The sequence below is a fragment of the Falco peregrinus genome, chromosome 8 (genome assembly GCF_023634155.1).
Source record: "Falco peregrinus isolate bFalPer1 chromosome 8, bFalPer1.pri, whole genome shotgun sequence".
NCBI classification, from domain to species: Eukaryota; Metazoa; Chordata; class Aves; order Falconiformes; family Falconidae; genus Falco; species Falco peregrinus.
The window spans coordinates 58,156,919-58,171,566 of NC_073728.1; the positions used below are offsets into that span (position 1 = coordinate 58,156,919).

General features: G+C 47.3%; 1 protein-coding gene across 4 annotated transcripts in view; it reads left to right on the forward strand.

The window, feature by feature from the left end:
• The window catches only part of FAM114A2 (family with sequence similarity 114 member A2), an 18,413-nt gene extending 4,633 nt beyond the window's left edge, over positions 1-13,780 (forward strand). For 2 of the 4 annotated variants that reach the window (XM_055811959.1, XM_027778826.2), the window contains exons 8-17: positions 607-730; positions 1,738-1,817; positions 2,516-2,644; positions 2,861-3,000; positions 3,772-3,844; positions 4,427-4,480; positions 5,218-5,312; positions 12,315-12,375; positions 12,457-12,587; positions 13,634-13,779. In XM_055811959.1, coding sequence (XP_055667934.1) covers positions 607-730; positions 1,738-1,817; positions 2,516-2,644; positions 2,861-3,000; positions 3,772-3,844; positions 4,427-4,480; positions 5,218-5,312; positions 12,315-12,372 — 753 coding nt within the window. In that variant the 3' untranslated portion in view covers positions 12,373-12,375; positions 12,457-12,587; positions 13,634-13,779. Of the gene's footprint in view, positions 1-606; positions 731-1,737; positions 1,818-2,515; positions 2,645-2,860; positions 3,001-3,771; positions 3,845-4,426; positions 4,481-5,217; positions 5,313-5,967; positions 6,835-12,314; positions 12,376-12,456; positions 12,588-13,633 lie in introns of those variants that run through there. The other 2 variants (XM_055811956.1, XM_055811958.1) reach the window with 2 other exon arrangements.
• Positions 13,781-14,648: the final 868 nt, after the last annotated feature.

Here is a 14,648-nt window from a genome sequence, read left to right on the forward strand (position 1 = left end):
TTTTTGAGTTTGGCTGAGCAGGGCAAAAAAGATCAGAAATATATGTATATACATGTAAAATCAAGTGCTCAAAACTTGCTATAAAGTGATTGATAACACAACTTCACTTTGACCCCTGCGTTATGATCTGGTGTTTACCTTGGGAGCGTTATGTCCCACGTCAGCTCCTAAAGCCATTCTCTATACCCAGCTAGCCGCCGCTCCTGCATGTCTTCAGCAACTTCTCATGAGTTGCTCTGTCCTCATACCCACTTGTTTGCTGCCTGGGTCTGCAGAAGAGGAGAGTGTTGTGAGCACAGCAGAGATTGTCGTCTCTGCCTTGGGGCAGGTAGGAGGGCAGATCAGCATGCAATTTCACAAGTCATTCACTGTTTGTTTTTTTATGAAAGAAAATTGAAGAACTCCTTAAGAATCCATTATTACCTAACAGGACTTCACAACTAGGTCTTTTTCCCTTTCCTTCTTTCTGTAGGAAAATACCACTTCCCAATTACATCGTTCTTTGATGTTTTTACACACAATGTAAACCAGTGCTGCGTCTTCCATCCTGTTTCTTTTTCTTGTTGGATTTATGATTTTCTCTTTGGTTGTGCTGCCCCTAACCAGGTGAAATCAGTTCTAAACACCTTGTCTGGAGAAGTATTGGACACACTGAAGGAGGAAATGCAGCAACTCAAAGAAGCATTTTCTTTACCTGAATTCTTTGAAGAAGAAGAAGAAGAAAGGAAGGGTAAGTGAGCCCCAGGTTCTGGAAGGAGAAGCTGGTTCTTAACGAAATTCTCAGTATAGAACCAACCAGCCCTGATCACTAGCAATGGGCATGATTCCAAAGTTACTCTTTAACTGGATACTTAATCCTAAAGCTGCCTGTGGCCAGGAGCATGACAGGTAGCAATACCCTTCATCTCTGGAAAGCTACTGTGCATTAATTCTGTAGCAGGAATGATTTCTTGCCAGGGCAGGATTAGAGTTGTTTGACTCCTGGGCAGTTCATACAACTGACCTTGAGCCAAGATGCAAATTCAGAGAGATGCTGGGTTTCCCTGACCATGAAGGAAAGACTGTGAATAGAGTTGTCCAACCCATGGGAAAGCAAAAAGCCTTTTTATTTATTTTTTAAATGAGTTAGCCACACAGACCAAAAGATTCAGAGGGGCATCCATCCACAAGAACCATCTGATTCTTGAGGATTATGCAGATTTAAATGTAAATTTCTGCATTGCTTTTACCTAAATGGCTCATCAGGGAGGGCTTACACACCTGCACTTGCTATCATTTAGCATTTAATATATATTTTATAGTTGCACATGATGGATCTCTTAGCCTTCCCACCACTGTTAACATCTGCCCTGCTGTATGTGATAGGAAAACCATAGGTTTCAAGTGATATTTCAGATTCTCCAAGGTGATGCTCAAGTTAGTGCGGTTAAAAAAAAAAAACAACCCACAAACAAAACCAAACAAAACCCCAAAAAACCTTAGTTAAAAAACCAGAATTCAGAAAGCAAAAGCTTTCTTTTTTTTAACCTTCTGGCACTGATGTCTCCACCTTTTCAGAACTTCCCTTATAAACTGTATTTAAAAAGACCAGGTTTGCATTCTTGCCTGAGGTGATGATTCAAAGAGGAAATAAAGGAAACAGTTGACACACTTGTGCAGAACTAGTTGTGCATTGAAGTGCTGCTTATCCCTGTATCTGTCTTCTGTGTGGGTTCTTTAACCTTTCCTGTCCTTTAGGAGACGAGGAGTTCACAAAAGAAGTAACAGAGTTGTTTTCAGAATTGCGTATCTCCTCAAAGCCAGACAAACTGATCATGGTGAGTTATTTCCCATCTTCTAAAAGCTGAAGAGATTCCTCACAGGAACTGTTTCTCAGTCCTGCTTTGCCTGTGAAAATATCAAATGCATGAAAACAAGCCATGTTTTAGATCCTTTGACAATGGTAGGCAAAAGAGATTGGGCCTTTTCCTTTGACTTTATAGGGCAAAATCATGTTCTGTAAGGTCTTTGGCTCTGAATCAGTAGACATCAGTGTGTCTTTGGCCTGTCACTGGGCAGTTATAAGTGGTGGCAAAGATAACTGGGAGCAGTAAGCCTTCAGCCACCATGTGAAATCAACCTACAGTCATGAACTGAAGCCCTCCTCTTGGTACAAAGCAGCTGGTTTTACTGTGTTCAGAAGTTGGTATGAGGAAGAATCCTGTTTCTTGCCTTCATTTCACTACCCTTCAGATCCACCAAGTGGCAGCAGCATTCTGCAGATGTGTTTCTGAAGCACCTCTGTTAGTCATCTTCTTGCTGGTAAAATCCAGCACCTGGTGCTAGAGAAATAATTGCCCTCAACTGCATCAGTTGATGTGCTGAAAGCACTAGGATCATTTGTCCTGGTTCTTCTCACTAGCTCAGGAGTTGTAGCTGTTTCCTTCCTCTAGAGAGATCCAATACTCCATGTTTTGAGGTACGTAGAGGGGGGCTTTGTTCCAGTCATTAAATACTATGGTACATCTTCATACAGGTGAGGACATCTGCTCATGAATGGATAGCACGATTCAACAGTAGTCTTCCTAAAGAAGAAAAAGAGAGTGAAGAAAACCAAGAAGTAGAATCCAGAGATGGTGACCATGATGCTAAAATATCAGTAGAGGTAATGGAGTAATGAAGGAAGAGAATATCTGACTGCAGAGTGTGTACCTGGCTGCTAAGTTACAGTTGTGATTCCAGAATTTGCGGGTTTCTATTTCTGTGTAGATTCTGAGGTCTGAAAGGGCAGTGTAGTCATAGTACATTGTGATTCACTTGTTTTAAATAATAAAAGCTTCCAGGTTTCATATGGTATGGGGAATCTTTTTAACTCTTGCAGGACATTCATGCGTTTGCCATAAGAAGTCTGGCTGAACTGACAGCATGCTCCATTGAAATGTTTCACAAAACTGCAGCTTTGTTTCTACATGGTCAGAAGCAAGAGGTGACAGCCACAGACAGAGCCAAGTCCCTTTCACAGTAAGTTCACCTCTTAGTAAATGTGTAGCATATAATTATTTACATACTGATTAAACTGTCTAATAACTCTGGGATCCATGGGATGCAGGGCTCTTGAGTTCTGCATATGTGTTCAAAGTTGCAATGGGTGGCATCACTATCTTCCTGCAGAATTCAGCTGTTTCTTTTTCCAGCTTAAAGACATTTCTTGATTAAAAAAAGAGGAAACCCTACTTGAAAGCTTTTATATAGCCAAGAAGGTTTGCCCTAAGCTTGTGCTAGTTAGTAGATACACATTTAAAATATGACAAAGCAGTTGTATAAAGGTAATTCTTAATTACCTCTGTTATTCATTTAGTATGTTAGGTACATGATACTGTAAAATTGCTGCAACTAATTAGTAGACTGGTCTTACTAATAATGCATGACATGAGAATTTTCTTTTATGCTGGGAGATACTTGCAAGTGTATGAAATATGCAATACTTTCAGAAGTTAACACTTGTCAGTCAAAAAAAAAAAAAGCAAGTTAGTACTGTTCCTTCTGGAATGTATGTGTCTGACCTCTGAATGCTGTTTCAGATCTTCAGCTTTATTTTTCCATCTTTCCCCTCCCTAATTTATTTGGGGAACCTCTGGATCTTCATACACTGTTTATATGCTCTGTATCAGTTTTGGTTTACTTTAGCTGTATATGCATGGAAACAAGGTATTTGTGTGTTACAGGAGTGCTAAAAGGAAGTTACCTTGTAGACTGTATTTACTACATGATTTTCCCACTCTTATTCCACAGAATGACGATTCTGCTGTGTAAAGAACTGTCAACTTTCTCTAAAGAGTTTACTACGTGCTTAACAACTGCAGGGGTAAGGGTTACACCATAGTTCTTGGGGTTGAGATGTGGTTAGTTGATTACAGCCTTGGGATCTTCACCACGAAGTGCTTTTTGTGTTTGCATGTTTATATATATATATATGTTTTGCCCTGTGAACTGATCTTCTGGGCCAATGTTCCCCTAACTGTGGCAGCTGAATGTATGCTGAGCTTTTGAGTGCCTCCTGCTGCGTTCAGCCTAGCACAGACTGGGGGTGGGAGTTGGTGCTGACAGTACTAAGGAGACGGAAGAAAATAAGGTTTGTGATCCTGTTGTGGATTTTCCAAAACGCTCAGGTGTTACTCTGTCATTATCTTTAGAGATTGTCCAGTTGTCCACAGTTCATTTGAAGATGTAATGTGTATATTCACATACGATTTGCGTTGGGCATATGTGGGTTACTTTGTTCTGATTTGCATGCTACAAGGCAGGTCCTCTGCAGCTGGTGACTTAACTTTTCTTATACTCAAGGGAGCAAATGGCAATTTTAAACTTACTGGGGATTTAGCTTTATCTTGCTTGAAGAAATGTGATCAGATTTTCAATCAGGATAATATATGTGTGATCTCTGCAGGTCAAAGAGAAAGCAGATGTGCTTAATCCCTTAATCACTGGAGTGTTTTTGGAGGTCAGTTATGCTGAAGTTAAAACTTAAAGCTAATACTTAAAAAATAGATATGCTGGGGTTTTTCCACTTCAATATCCTTATGCACGCCAAGTTCTCTAACCTATGATCTAAGATTCTGCTTACTTATCTAATAACTTAAAAGTTCTAATAAATGAATGTAGGTTTGCACAAGAGATGAGTTACTTGGTGAAGAGTGAGCTTTACGTGGTCTCAGCTGACAGTTACGATGAGTCAGAAGATGCATATTAAATTCAACAGTCTGGATTTCTAGAATTTAGATGTCCAAAGTCAAACATTAGACAAGCTCAGAAATTAGCATGCCAGAGTCCCAACACTTCCTAGCTGTTAAGTTGGTTCTCAGTGCTTGTAAACTTCTGAGGTGTGGTAGGAAACGGGTGTTTCCTGTTGGTATGTTCTCCTTCCTGCCACAGCATGCTTATGCCTCACTTAGAAATAAATTCTTGTCATCTGTTACCAAAACCAGTATCCTACGTTTGGATTGCACCTGATCTTGTTTGGCAGTTTTTAAGTCAGTTGCTTTTTTGCTGAGTGGCATAAAGCCCCTTAAAAACTTAATATTAAATTGATTTCTAGAATGAATCCTTAAAAATTTGACAAGCACTGGGCTTCTGTTTCTTATGTGCATTAATTAATGCTGTTTGAAATGGGTATGTGGTTACTAAAACTGATTGGTAGCATATTTATTCATGTGTGTATTTTGATTTTTGTTTTCATAGGCTTCAAACAGTGCTTCGTATATCCAAGATGCCTTCCAGCTCTTGCTGCCTGTACTGCAGATCTCTCTTATTGAGGCTAGAACGGAACTATCACAGTAATAAGAATCCTTCTAATTAAGAACTTTTTGACCTTCCCACTTCATAGTATCCATGCTGGAGAATGATGTAATGGCTCTTATTAAAGGGAGAAAGATTAACTCTGATCACTGCTGCTGCAAGAACAGTGATTAAATGCAGAATGGCAATGACAGCTCTTACAGCACATTGAGAGATGTGATTAGCATAGTCCAGGCTGGTGGACAACGTGACAGACTTAAAGTGCATATTGCTTCTCTGTTTCCATAGACTGTCTGTATCTTTTCACTGAAATCCCTCTGCTGTATGTGTTAACAAGCTCTTTGTCTTCACAGTCCAGAGAGCTTCTCCAGTGCTGGAGAATAGAGTAGCAGCTGGCTAGTTAAAGAGTTAGCTAAAATCATGGTGTGATTTTAAAGTCAGAAAGGCATAATTAGGTTCCCGATAGCTCTGTGTTGGTGTTGAAGTGAGTACTGGGTGGGAAGCGCGAGAGAAGGCCGATATTTATGATGATGAACTTTGCAGTTCCTAGGCTGGAAAGCATAGAGCAGAGAGGATTCCTGATCAAGCCGTTGTTGCTGAAGAGAAGCCCTGGCTTCCTGAAAGTGTCTGTTAATGACTCAGGGATGCGCGGTGGGGACTCTCACTACGGTGCTGTTTCTCATTCTTTTGCAGAGTGCTTGCTCCAGCGTGAGCTGGGAAAATGCTGATTGGGCCCGAAGAATGTGGGTACTTCGCTTTATAGCAATAAATGAGAACTGGCTAAAAGGGATTGATTTGTGTTTGGGCAATTTAATGAGAGAATTTAGCAGGAGGATTCCCCTTCTTCAATGCAGCTTGACGTATCGGCCACAGACTGTTCACAAACTCGAATTACTGCTTTTCTCCTCTTCCTGTGTAAAAAACGTTATAAAGCGATGCTCCTTCTTGGAAGGTATATTAATGTAGGGGGAGAGGAAGCAATTTGGTTCTGTTAGCGGGAGTTCTGATTTGTCTCAGAAGCTGCTCCACGTATAGTATCTGTTTCTTTGTGCTGTGAAAGTTCCCTGCTTTGTTCCTTTCTGCAATTTCTATCTTTTGAGCCTGCCCATTGGGAGGGAGCAGCCTCTGTGGGAATCACAAGAGCAGAAATGCACAGCCAAAATGGATCTCTTCAAGAAGTTCAGAATAGCTAACCAGAGGTGACTGAGTGTCACACCTGCATCTGTACTTGCTCATTGGTAACAATGATGCTCAAATCCCATTTGGAAAATCCTCTGGGTTTTTTAGCAGGTCTTGCACATTTCTGCTGTACTGAAGGTTTAACATTCCTCTGCTCTATTTGTGCAGTAGAGAAGTGTTTTTATTATTAGAATATCTTTTGGTTAATGCTCCTCTGATTTTATATATATGGAAAAAGCCTTACCTTGGTCATGGTTAGACTGATCAGATCTCTAAAGGGAGAGCCTTTTTTTTGCATCTTAAAGAAAACTAGACTTGAAAGGGGTGTGTCTGGGGTAAAAAAAAATCTGCACTACAATAAACTCTGTATTTTATTTCTTCTTTTGGTTGATAGCATTATTAAAGAAAGGATTTGTTTTGACAACCGTTACAGTTAAAAGCTATCAAGATAACAGTGGGCACAAATGAAATGAGAAGGAAGAGCTGTCTTTTGTATCTTCTCAGCCCTCACTGTGGCTTGTGGGGCAAGGCTGGATGCTGCTCTGGGGCCCGGCCAGCTAGGGCTTTTCACATCATAAGGTACTGTCTCATAGCAGAGAGGGCTCTGAACCCAGGCTGGGGACTGAGAGCTCCCACAGCTGAGCTCCCAGTTCCTGCATCAGTGCAAAATGGCAGCTTTGTTCCTGCTGCAAAGCCAAATTTTACAGAAATGTTAGGAGAAATAAAGGTAACAGTGTTTTATGAAGCAGCAGCTGCTTTTCTTGCAGATAAATTCCACTGACCTGCAGTGCTTTAGTGTAATTTAATAATTAAAGAAAATGAGGTGATTTTTTTTTTGAAGTTGCAGACAGTAATTCTTTCAGTCATACGCCCACCTGGATTTTGTTGCAGCAGCCAGTAATCAAACATGCAGCAGCTTCACTTGTGTGCCAGGGCAAGCACTACAATAGATAGCCAACAAAAAGTTCCACAGTTGCTGAAATCTTCCTACCCAAAGGATTCATCAGAATTCAGCATCCAGCTGTGTGGAGGTCTTGCTCAGCCTTGCCTTGTGCATGAACCTAATGAGAGCTGGCAGTAATTTGAGTACTTCTGGTAGCGTTTGGAGAGGCAAGAGGTGGCTGAGAATAGATAAGAGTTAGCTAAGATGCTGGCAGTGACTTGGGGGGGGGGGCGGGGGGGCAGACCGGGGAAAGCCTTCCACAATTATTTTCTTTCCTTGGGAGGGATTCTTCTACTTGCAGCTGTAAAAACTGCTTCCTGGCAGCTGCTGTGGAAAGGTTGAAAACATAAAAAGGGCTTGGTCTTCCTGATGGGCTTTGGGACTTGCTCCCAGCCCTTGCCCAACCAGCTTCCCAGGGACTTATTTCTCATAATTAAAGCACACATGTTCAGTAGCAGTGAAACCTCTTGACACAGGTGGGATGAGCAGTTTTCCTCATGTGGAAACAGCAGCAGTTACATTGCCACTGGTTGCCCTGACCAAGGGGACAGCAGTCCCGGGTCACCTGCAGCACACATTAAATGGCCTGACTCAGAGGCAGGGAGGGGAGCTCCAGCATTTCTTTCCCAGGTGTGCACGCTGGATCCTAAATAAACAGTGGTCTATGATGATGTGATTTAAGCAGAGATTGGTCGTCTGTAGCCAAAGGCTCCTTGGCACAGAAACAGAGGGCATGAGTGGCCAGTAACGTGCTAGTGAAGGTTTCCTGTGAGCTTCGCTTGTCCCTCGCAGCTCTGTGCTTTGACAGCTCGGAGGTGGCTGTGTGCTGATGTTTCGGGCGCTGGCTGCGGGTTGCTTTCCTTCCTTTAAGGGCGGCTTTGTGCCTGCTGCAGGGTGAGAGCAGAGCCTGTGTGGTTTGTGGGCTGACACCTAGCTGTGGCTGCGGTTGCCGCTCTGCTGTCCTGCTGGCTGGTGGCAGCCACCCCTGTGCTGTAAGGTGCTGGTGGCTGCAGCCTGGCCTGATGGTCGGGGCAGTCTCTGATGAGCAGGTTCCCTGGGGTGATGCTTTGTGTCCAGGGAGTGATGGCAGGGCTGTTCCCTGGGCTGCTCTAACTGGAGAATGCTGCAGGCTTAGGTCCCTTGCATCAGAGCACTGAGAGCCTGGCTGGGGGCTGGCAGGGAGCGAGCAGTGAGGTCACCAGTTAAAAATAAGGTTGAGCGTGGTGTTTGTGAGGGAGGATCCTCCTAAGGTGGCAGGAGCTGCTCAGAGGAGCGGGGCTGGATGCCAGCCAGTCCTGACACCAAACAGCCTCCCTGGATCTGTTCCAGGGTTCTGCACTGTGCTCCCTGTGCACATCTCCGCTGAGCTCCCGCGCTGTACCTCGAGTTACCTGGCTGCGTTGACCTGGTGGCTGTGTCACACTGGGACAGGTGGCATTGCTGCCATCGTTTACCCTAAGACTGAGTGCTGGCTGCCCCGAGTTCGCCGAATGATTTGTGTACGAGCTGAAACATCTCTATTGGAAAGCAGTACAGCTATGGATTGTAAAATTGGCAGCAGCAGGGATGCCATCGGCTTTTCTGAGCTGCTCCGGAGTTTATCCACCCTTGCCATTAAACTCCATCCCTTATTTCTGATCTAAACTTGCCAAGGGGATTCACGCTTTGCATTTGGGGCCGGTGCAGGCCCTGGTGGAGGAGGCCTGGGGCAGACGTGGCCAGGTTTTTGGGGTAAGAGACTTCTGTACAGCTGCTTGCTTCTTGCATAAGTTACCCAGGATTAGTCTGGGTTGGTGGGAAGGGGCTCCAGGTGTCTTGCCATTACTGTAAATTAAAGTCAAATGACTGCGGGAGCAACGTTGTTGCAGAGTTGAAAGCTTTAAATGGGGAAAATCTTGCGGGAAAGGCAATACCTAGGTGGAGAAGACAAATCAGCTTTCACGTACACAAGCCCTTCCTGACATTGTTACTGTTATTATCCCGTATTGGTACTATTAAAACGAGGGCATTGCATTAGAGGGGAAGCACATTATGCAAGTGTTTAGACCTGCTGGTAACTGCTCTCTGCTGACAGGTATTTGCTTAATGATATGTTGGCGTGAAAGCCAGCAGCAAGGACAAGCAAGTGTCGTGCGGAGCTGGGAGTGCTGAGAGCTGCCTGCTCCAGCCTTTGCCTGGACCTCCTGGAGCTGCCTGGCACCTCCCACCAAGAGGGGAGCAAGGACCTGCTGGAGGTTCCTCTCACCATGGTTTTAAGGACACCCTCAAATCCTCTCTTCTCTACTTCCAGCAGGATCCTGACCATAGCATGTTCCCAGGCTGAACCCCAGTGCCCTCCCTGGTCCCAGGGCTGGTCCCTGTGGATGTATGCAGCCTCCAGAGCTGCCCTGGCTTGCTTGCGTAGGGTCTTTCTGCTCCTGCCCCTGCTGGAGGCAATGCCTCTTAGAGTACAAAAGGGACTGGTCATGTTCCCGGTGTCATGTGCTGTCCACGGCGAGTGGCAGAGCCAGTTTTTCTGCTCTGAAAGTGGGACTGGGGAGGAGACGGCAACACTCAAATACCCAGATCCCTGGTAGCTGCTAGCCAGGCATCGAGGAGGCCACTTGCCTTTTTCAGCTCCAGGTAAGGCACTTGCCTGTCTCCCTCTTGTTACCAAGGGGATTTACAGACGTCTATACAGATCAATCTTACAGGCTGGAGAAGCGGAGCAAGAGGGCAGCGTGGAGCAGAGGATGCAGTAGAAGCATCCCTGGGGCAGCTCGTGCTTTCTTGGGCATGAGCCATGTGGTTTTGGGGACGGCAATCGGGTGTTGTGCTGGAGCCTTGCAGGAAGGACTTCAGTCCCCTGGGTGAGACTAGGCACAAACCCTGGGACATGTAAGCCCGCTGTGCCTGGCGGGATTAAGGCCATCCAGGCCATCGCATCTGATGGGGTATAAATACTCAGGTTTGTGTTGTCAGCCAGAGGTCTGAGCCACATGCATCTCGTGTTTTGCTTGGCCATGGAGGAAAATTGCAGCTTGTCAGCAGGGACCATAGAGCTGGCCGCTGGTTTTTGCTGGTTTGCCTGCCTGGGCTTTAGGGAACCAGCTCATCTGTGGCAGGGAAACCTGCCTGCCCAAAATGCAGGGTGGCCAAGGCTCCAAAGGAACAGGCAAAACAGGATCTGCTGGTCTGAGATGGGAAAAAGCTGAGTGTTGGCAGCCCTCATCTGAGCCACCACCCACGGTGAGGGCTGTGCAGGGTGCTGGGTGGCACCCCCAGAGAGGGGACAGGAGTGTGGCAGAGCCCTGGGGCAGGGGAGCCCACCCCATCTCTTGGAAATCAGCTGGGCTGGTCCCCAGGGACAGGGTTAGTGGTTCGCTGGGGAACTGAAGGGTTTTAACCCCCCACAGTAGCATTTCTTAGCATGCACTGGGGCAGCACTACCTTTTTCCAGCCCTGGCTGCTGCGCTTTGCTCCGGTTACCTGTGTCTTGGTGCAAAGCATGAGGTCCACCTCTGCGTACCTCTGTGTACCTTGTGCCTTTCCTGTCTGCTCACACTTCCCCAGTGAAGGCACGAGGCAGGGGCATCCCCCATGGATTTGGGGCTGGACACAAACTGTGGAGCTGTACAGCAGCTTTGGTGAGCAGGACCCGGGGTCAGGCATCAGCTGTACTTTCTCCTGCACCTTCCCAGGGGCTGTCTTTTCTTTTGTTAACGTTTGATTATTTGTAATGATTTTAGATTAAAATTTAATTATTTTCAATTAATAGTTGCCCTTCTTAATTACGAAGATTAATTAGATTACTGTTCATTATTAATTAGATTTTAACTTTGCACTGATTACACCTTTTATCAGCCACTTCACACACTCCTGCCCTCCCCGTCCAACCTGCCTCTCCTCTGATGCCACCCCAAACCCCACTGCTCCTTGCAGCATCTCCTGGCTTTTAAAGCCTGTCTAGGAAATACAATTCAATGTTATCAGCTCAGAAGCTTCGATCAGCTCTTTTAAAAGCCCAAATACCAACCAGATGATGTCATTTTGTGGCTAAAAAAGCATTAAAAGAAAGCATTAATATTCTGCCTCCCTCCATCAGTGGCTGGAAGAGAAACTGTTTCCTAATTACCTACTGCGGCAGGGGAAGGACCCCCTGTGAGCAGAAGGGACCCGATCCCTCGTCCCCTTCTGCCTTCCCTCTGTCCCATCTTGCCATTTGTGTATGAGAAGGGGGGTTTGACCTGCCTGGGCTATTTAATAGACTTTGGTTCTACTATTTTTAAAGCAAACTGTCATCTTTCTCTTCTTTTAATGTCACCTTTCAGGCGCCAAATCAATGCTCAGAGTTTTCTTGCTGTTGCTCTCAGCTTCTCTTCTGCTCTCTGCTATCTCCATCTCCCTGCCATTGCCCTGTCCCCAGGGGAGGTCTCCTTTCTGCTGGGGCTCCCTGGGAGCCCCAATGCCTATTGATTCATTCTCAATTTGAAATATTTCTGTAATTTGCACTTGCTCACGGGGGGTTTAAGGCATCTCCCTGCACATTTGCCCTGAGATTTCACTGCCTCTGTCGCTCTCCCCCTGCTGCTTCCCTGGGTGGAGGGCAGCGGGTGCTGCCTTGGTGGGCACAAGGTCTGGTCCTTTTGGTGTTTTGGGGTTTTTTTTGTTGGTTTGTGGTGTTCTGTTTTGGGTTTTTTTGTTTTGTGTGGATTTTTGTTTTTTGTTTGTTTGGGGGTTTGGTTTTTTTTGGGGGGGGGAGGCCACAGACTGCTTTACCTCTTTCCCTGCTGTTTTGGGGGGTAGAAAGTACACAGGGCCTCTTCTCCCGTGAAGAAGAGAAAACCACATGGTGGGATGCAGTGAGGCATTTTCATCCCTGAAAAGCTCACCCTACTCCACTCTCCAGTTGCTCCTTGAGGTCCTCTCTGTGTTGTAGGTGTGACGGTCTCGTGCCCCAGAGCTCTTTGGCTTCAGTGAAATGTCGACAATCCTGAAATGTGAGTATTTGGTGTGAACCCAGGGGGAACCACCGGGTTTGCATGTGCTGGCGATGAACCTCCCTTTGTGCCTTGTTGTAGGGTTTGGGCGAGAAGATAAGGAGAGAGAGGAGAAGCAAAAGGACAAGGAAGAAGAGAAGGAAGAAGAGGAGAAGGTAAAGACCGAGGGAGAAAAAGAGGACAAGAAGAAGCTGGAAGGGGAAGGAGAAAAGGTAGGGAAATAATGGAATTTTCTGCACATCTGCTGAACTGTTTGCCAGAGGGTTTCCAGCCCCAAAGTCCCCACCGTGGTGCTCAGGGTGAGCCCCTGATCTGATGCCAGGGGCTGTGCTGGGGATACCCTGGACAAACTGTGCCGCTGGCTGTGTGGTGTCTGTGGGGCACCCAGCATGTGGCAGGATGGGGCCAGCCCCTGCGGGGACGATCGGTGTCCCAGGGGGAAGCAGGCAGCTATGGAGCTGGGCCACCTCCACAGGTGAGTATGGGTGGTGGGGATGTGAACGATGCAGAGCTCCCAGCTTGCCACTGAGCCCGGTGGAGAAAGATGCTTGGCACAGGGTTTGTAGGGAGTTAGAAGGCACCGGGCCCAACTGATTTACATCCTGGCCGTGAAGGGAAGCCATGTCTGACCCATGACAACCCCACACATCTGGTAGATGGAGCTGTGCTGTCCACAGCCTAGAAATCATGCTGTGTGCATGGCTTTTCCACTGAGAGAGCACTTTCTTTGCTTCTGGTATTCCAAGTTAGTTCTCTCTCCTTTTCCTCCTATTTCAACCTCAATGAGATAGTGCTGTGGAGAGCAATGCTGTCTGCACTGCACACACCACTGAATCCTTGCTCTTGGCTCTGGAGGTCTCTGTGGGGCCATGAGCACATGTGGGTCCAGGGCAGCACCACTGGTGCAAAGCCTGACTCTACATACCCCCAAGACCAGACATCTCTCTGGCTTGAGAACAGCAGGGCAGCAGGGTCCCCGGTGATGCTTGTCCATCTCTCTTTCTCCCTGCAGGGAGATGGGAAGGACAGCACAAGCAGCAGCTCTGACAGCGATTTAGAGGAGGTAACCGCACTGCCAGCCCTGTGCTGTGCCTGGCTGCCCCGCTGCCCACCAGCCCGAGGGGGTTTGCACCTACAGACCCCTATGTGGGTGCTGGCTATGGGTGCTATCAAATACCTAGAGGTACTGAGGGATGGGACATGAAATACCCAGCAACCCCCTCATGTGCTGTCCCTTTTCTTTTTGTTCCTGCCTCAGGACCAGGGCAGTGACAAGGATGGTGAGAAGGAGGACGAAGATTAGCCTTCCCGTGCTGGAGCCGTGTACGCCCTGGGCATGCCGAGGAGGTGGGGATGCATATGGCAGCATGTGCTGGAGCAGGCCCGGGCCACTTATAGCCAAATAAAGGTGTTTGTGGGCTCCGAGGAGAAAGAAATGCTGTTTATTCACCTAGTCATGGTGCCTACCCAGTGCTATCTGTCCCTCCCGAGAAGGAAACAGCCAAGGAAAGGCAAGAGGTGGGGAGCTGGGATCTGTGTGAGCAGGTTTTGTACAAAACTATGAAAGAGTTTGGGAAGAAATCCAGGAGCTCTGGCTGCCTGGCTCTGCATAGTCCCCTACAGTTCGGCAGTATGTGTCCTCCCTGTCCCCTCTCCGCCACTTGCTGTGGGATGGAGCATCCTGAGCGGGGGCATGAGCTGCGCCAAAGGTGACTCCTGGGGCTGTGCTGAGTTGTCACAACTGGCTGTGACTTCAAATTTATCAAAAATATACGAAAAGCAGTTACGGGGGTGGGGGGGAACTCCAACACCCCGCTGCCCCCCCTCCCGCAGTGCTACCCCAGCGCGGGGCGCGCAGCGTGTGCGCAGCCTGCAGCACAGCGGGGCTGGCACCGGGCGCAGCGCCGGGAGTGGGGAAAAAAACCCGGGAGGTGGGAAATTGGGAAAAATGATCTGGCACCGCCATCTGCCGGGGCTGCGACGTGTGGCAGCCGGTCCCCGCGTTTCATAACCGCCCGGCTGTTTTGTAAAGGCTCCCGCAGCGCAGCCGGGGGCGGCCCGCGGGCTCCCCCCCCTCCTCCAGCGGGGGGGGACCTCGCAGGGGGACACTGTCCTCGCCAGCAGTGCCAGCACCCCGACCCACCGCTCTGCCGGCCGTGTGCCCCCCAGCCCACGAGTCTCACCGGCAATCAAAACCTTAATGCAAACTTGAGCGCTCCCCCGCTGAGTCGCTGCCTGGATTTGGTTCCCTTAAGGAGGAACCCTTATTTTTA